Below are 6,000 nucleotides of genomic sequence, written 5' to 3' on the forward strand. Positions count from 1 at the left end.
GAAGCGTTCGAACGCCGGAAATGCGGACAAAAGTTTTCCAAGAAATATCGAATTGCTAAGATTACGAAGCATGAAGTTATTTTGCCGTGTACGTGTCGTTGAATCTGTTGTACAGTGAAGACACGACTAGTGTGAAACTTTGAAAAGTAATGTTATTTTGTCACTTTTTTTGTTACGAATAACATGAAACAGTTGCGCTGTATACATCAAAGTCTTATGAAAAAGTAAAATTTGGCGCTAGGTCCAAATTAGGTACAATGCTAAAAGATTTTCTATATCGCTTGTTCGAAATAAAACAATCCCAATCCAGGTTCTTCCAGTATCTGCATCAAGAAGAGTCATCTTCTCATAGCAGTAGTAGTGATGTGCCAAACCGATAAAATTGCTTATTCTCTCCGTCTTGCTCTTCTTTACCTTCTTTCCCCAGATGGCAATTCATAGTGCGCTTATCGAGCGGTGGCATTCCGATACAGACCGATATCTATCTCCGTGATTGGAGCATAAAGCACGAGCTGAGGAACCGAGCAATGATATACGACACCGGGAGCAGCAGTAGCAGTAGCAGTACTGCTGGTGGAAGCAGCGTGGTTAGTTCGGCAGGATCTCCCAAGGATGGGAACGCCCCAGTTGCCAGCTCCAGAAAAGATTGCGTAAGTGACCGAGATTTGTTTTTTATTTGTGGGATTTCGTTCACTTTAAAGGATGGTTCTATGCCGTATTTAGAGGAAACCGGGTGCAAAACTAATTTAAAAACATATTTTTAATTGCCTATTGTAACAATTATCAAGTATTTTAACAATTGCAAAAATTTCCAAAATTTGATGCGAATCTCCCTATTCCCTTAAACTTCTCCAATCACACTCAATTGGCATCCTACTCTTGGTGGGTGGGGAACTGAATGATTTACTACCGCCACCCACTCAGCAGCGAGACAAGACGCAGTCAGTCTGCGATCGACTTCTCGTGAGTGATTCATGGCACCGAGTATGGAATAATAAAATGAAAATCTCTTCTCTCAGTCACGACCAAGGAAACGCGCCAATGAAGCTAAAGTGAATTGAAGTACATACGCTCCTCGCGCTTCCTCGACTTGTCGTAACTCTTTCGATGCGAAATTCAATTGCGTTGATTGGATTTGTGTCCTTTTGGGACGGAGCCCCGAACATGACCGAAATTAATCAATTTGAAAATAGACGTTTTTTTGTTCTTTTAGTCTTTTTTGGGGAATTGTTTCTTTAAACTTGCACTTCTGCTTCTCCACAGATCTCCTGCACCAACACCGTGGACTCCTCCCTTGCCAGCCAAACGGCCGGCGTCGAGCCGGACATTAGCATACGAATCTTGCGCAGCCCGCACTGCAACCGGTCCGAGCACCTCCCCGGATCGCTCAAGGCCTGTAAGATAGTCCCCAAGCCCTCCCAAGCTTCGACCCCGACCTCCTCGAAATCGAAATCGACGAAGAGTTCCTCCTCGGGAAAGCACAAAAAGTGGCCCAAAACACGCCACAAGACGAAAGGACCACCCGAAGGACAGCTGGGACCGAACTCCGAGGGGCTGGCACCGCTGCTGGTGTCCAACCTGCTGGACAAGCTCTAACACGGTGGAAGGAGGGCGGCGGCTAGGGTGATCTGCTAGTGTAGGGCGGGACATTATTTGGGTGTTTTATAAAGAAAGCGGAGGGAATACTTCGGATAAACTGAGAAGCAATTTTTTTCGGGAATTTTATTTCATTCAAACGAAGCAGTGTAGCCAGAAAGGCAAGAAACGATGTAAATATTAAACTTTTGAAGGTAGATTAAGGTGAAAACGAAATATACTAAGGATTCTTAATTTTAAATAACAAATCAGATTTGATTTAATGTGAGTCAACCTCAACTGGAAAATTGATTTAAATTTTGGCCTCAGATCTTAACAGTTTAATGTGGCGAATGAGGATAGTTAATTGAATTGCCAAATATTTTATATTTTTTTCGAAATATTCATAAATTTTTTTACGTACCCAATTCGCCTCCCACTTTGGATTGTCTCACCATTCAAGTCTTTCGGACGCCCCGAGTAGGAAAACTTGCAATAGAGACTGACAAGTCCATGGTGTCCAGCTAGGTGTTCAGTGATCGATTTAAAATCATATTTTTATTTTTAAGGGTTCGTTCAAATATCACGTTACATAAAATTTTCCATTTTGAAAGTTTTACTTTTGCAATGTAACAGATTTTTCTTACAAAATAAAATTTAATAAGTAACAAAATGTCATTGCCCCTATTTTAACAAACCAACAACGTCAAAAAACTTTTATTTTTCTCCTTTTTGGTTTTTTGAAAATGCATTTTGAGTGAAATTAAAATCATTTGACATTTTTTTTAAATTTAAATGATTTAACCTTTATTCAATTTGACATTACGGAATTTTTTTGCGAAAATTTTTTCAAAATTTATGTCAACTGGACAGGTGTGTAACGCATTTTTAAACACTTTTTTCCATTCAAATGTTGCTACCGTGGCCTGTATTTTTTTTAACTTTGTTTTTTTGCCCTCCTCGGTTTTGATCAGAGTCGAGGGACATGAACTAACCCTTCTTAGTCTTTATTTTATTTTTATTTATTTTTTAAGTTCTCAAACGTTCGTGTTCGCAATATTGATCCATTACGTTGAATATTTAATTTTAAATTAAAGACAATTCACAAATTATCGTATTCTTGTTGAAGTATTGAAGATTTCAAAATTCGGATTAAAGGTACCGTAAACCGGGGTTTTCTCCAGATTATTAATTTTAAAACATGTACTGAGGTAGGCTTCACAAAGTCCATGCACTATTTCTGAAAAAAAGTTTTTCCTATAATGTTCAGGAAAATAGTTACGTTAAAAATTCTCATTTTAAATTCCGGGGTGACTTTGATAGTCATAGTTTTTCTTGTTAAAATCAGATTAAAGGTATTCAAACTTTATTTTTACGTCAAATGTACCATCACTTAGGTTGCTGATATAGTTTTTAAGAAAAAAAAATCAATGTTTATATTTAGTTCACTAAATTTATAAGCTTTGTAACAGAATACATATAAATTTAAGGTAAAATTGTGAAAAAGTCCTAATTTTGCCTTAAATTCGTTAAATTTAATATTGTTTATAAAATTATCGATTTATATTACATTTCAAACTGAATTTGAAGAAAATTAATTTGTTCAACTGAAATTGCCTTTAAATTTGGAGTTTTTTTAATTATGTTTCAAAAACACATATCATTTAATATCTACAAAATTATGTTACCTTCTCCTAGTGGAAAATTGTCTAAAGAATTCGAAAATGCATCCCATTTTACGATTAAAAATCAAGTTCATTGAGTAAATCATGACACTTTGAGATGTTTGGAAAAGTTCCTTTCATCAACATTTTTATAATAATAGTTAACTAACTTCTTAAACTTTTCAAAATGTGATGAAAAGTTCTTCTTGAGGTACTTTGAGTACTTTTCTACCACGGTCAGTGTGATTCCAAACCATTCCGTACGTATTTAATTTTAATCTTCATTTTGCGGCAAAATCTCTAACCTATCAAAATCACTCCGTTTTACGGTACCTATAATTATGCGAAACTCAGTATGTATTTAAACTATATCAGAGATTTATTATTAACTGCTCATACAAAATACCGTATTTTTCTGAAATACTAATATTTTTAGGATTCGAATAATTGATATCAAACGAAGCGGAATGTTTTATGAATTATTACTTTATTAGAGTTTTTTTCTAAAAAGGTAAAATTTTCGTAAAATACTGTATTTGTTTTCAAACATAGTTATGTTTTAATTAAAATAAAGCTTTTTTTTAAGATGAAATTTAGCAAAAATTAAAGTTTATATTACAAAAACAACTATAATTCAGTGAAAATACATGCAACAATTCGATAAGTTTGAAATACATATTGCATTTTAAAATGAAAACTGAGAGTTTTTGAATATTTCTTTTTATCTTTTTTTAAATGAAATATCTAAGTGAAATTCTAATTCATTAATGTCAATAACATTACTATCCTTGCTAACAAAGACGACAAACTAAATAAATCTAATAAAAACATTAATAAATGTTTCCGTTAAATTAAATCTTAAAATGTCTCCTCTGGTAAACTAGCCCGGAGAATGTGTCAAATACGGTAATATGTGAAAGCATTGGTTTTTAAAAAGAACTTCTAAAATGTTAAAAATCTTACAAAATTTCTTTTTTTTGATTTGAACATTGCAATTTATTAAATGAAACAGTATTTAAATAAATATTTTACAAATAAAATTATTCAAAGTTAAAATGTATTCTAAAGATAGCTTTATTGGATACCAATTTGCAAATTACAAAAAAATTAAAACTCTTGAAAATACGATATTTTGTGAAAATTTGAGGAATAAAAAAAAATGATAAAGTGAAAATGCGTATCAAATATCGCTTCATTTGATTCCCATATAAAAAATAGAAAATAGATTTTTTTAAAACACGGTTTTTTTTTTTTTTGAATAACATTAGTCGTTACAAAAAACTCTTGAAAAGTGAAAATGCTTTGGGAATGGGGGGAGTAATTGGGTGATAGGAAAGTTCAGAAACCTCATCTGAATTTTTCTCTTAATTTTCGGGTCAATTTATGACCATTTTGAATAATATTTGGATTACTATGTGTTTGATAAAATAATGTGTTCTTTTCATTCATTGAAAAAATCATTGAATCACTTTGAATTATTACAGTTGGTACTATAAGTTGAATGTTGACATTGAAAATAATTGAATTCAATATACATCTCAAATTTCTGATAACATTTTGTCATGTTTTTTGAATTTTAAACATAAAAAAATCATGTTTTACTATAGTTTTGATTTAAACCTCATTACTTTTTTAAAGAAGATAAAAAATGAGCAGTTTCGCAATGCTTTTATCGAGATATAGGTTTTAGGCTAGCATTTGATTACGAATTTGTGAAAGTGTTTTTTTTTTTCTAACATTAACAGTTTTTTTAAACGTTTTGTTAAAATCATTGACGTTTTCATTTTTTTTTAACGATTTGTTAATTTTTGCCTTACTGCTGAGCGATATATTTTAATATAATATAAAAACATCTGAACACCTTTTTGAAAATTATTTATTTTTGTTTTCGTCACATTCTGTTGACTTTTTTATTCTTTCAAGCAAAACATTTCTTTGCTATTTTTTTATGAGAACCCAATACATTTTTATGAATTTTATATTATTCAACATTCATTTGTATATTTTTCTTTTAACTCTCTATCAAATACACGGAAAAAATCAATCCTCGAAATCGTGTATTAAATTCACCAATGCGAGAACCACGAAGGAATATATTTACGTTTATTCATGAACAAATTACTTTGTGGTTCTCACATTCGTGAACTTAATTCCCGATTACGAGAATTGATTTTTTTTTCTGCGTATGAACTATGATAAGCGCTATGAACAAAAGTCTGAACTCAATTTAATATTGAAAACAAAAATGATTCTATCAAAATAATTTATTCTTATTAAAGTCAAATTTGATTTTTTTTTCATTGTTTGAAAAACTAGTAGGAAACAAGGAAAATATTTGAGATTTAATGTTGTTTAGAGGATAAATATTTTTATTTTATGTCAACTTTTTTTCAATAGATTTTTTTTGTTTTGAAGTGATTTCACAAAAAAAAAAGATTTTCATCTGCGCAATTTTTAAAACAATTAAATTTTTTTATATAGCAAGCAAACATTCTATCAATATGTTGACTTACATTAAATCAAATAAACGTTTTTAAAATTGTACAGCTTACACAAAACGACAAACAGAACAAACAAACTAAATCACATCACAACCAAACAGCAAAGCCGAAAGGAAAAGTTGGGAAAATAAACTCAATCGATAATAAGTGATATATATTTGGATAAGACTAGTGTGTAAGGTATTGATAACAAAAAAAAACACATGCAACTCACTATAGTTTGATAGGACGCGAAACGCTAAGGCTACAATAACGCTAGA

General features: G+C 31.6%; 1 protein-coding gene across 1 annotated transcript in view; it reads left to right on the forward strand.

The window, feature by feature from the left end:
• LOC120414237 (protein O-mannosyl-transferase TMTC1-like) overlaps positions 1-1,959 on the forward strand; it is a 178,843-nt gene extending 176,884 nt beyond the window's left edge. Inside the window, exons 11-12 of the mRNA XM_039575348.2 lie at positions 428-650; positions 1,264-1,959. Of these exons, the coding sequence (XP_039431282.2) occupies positions 428-650; positions 1,264-1,596 (556 nt within the window). The 3' untranslated portion in view covers positions 1,597-1,959. The remainder of the gene's footprint in view (positions 1-427; positions 651-1,263) is intronic.
• The last annotated feature ends 4,041 nt before the right edge of the window (positions 1,960-6,000 follow it).

The sequence above is a fragment of the Culex pipiens genome, chromosome 2 (assembly GCF_016801865.2).
Source record: "Culex pipiens pallens isolate TS chromosome 2, TS_CPP_V2, whole genome shotgun sequence".
NCBI lineage: Eukaryota > Metazoa > Arthropoda > Insecta > Diptera > Culicidae > Culex > Culex pipiens.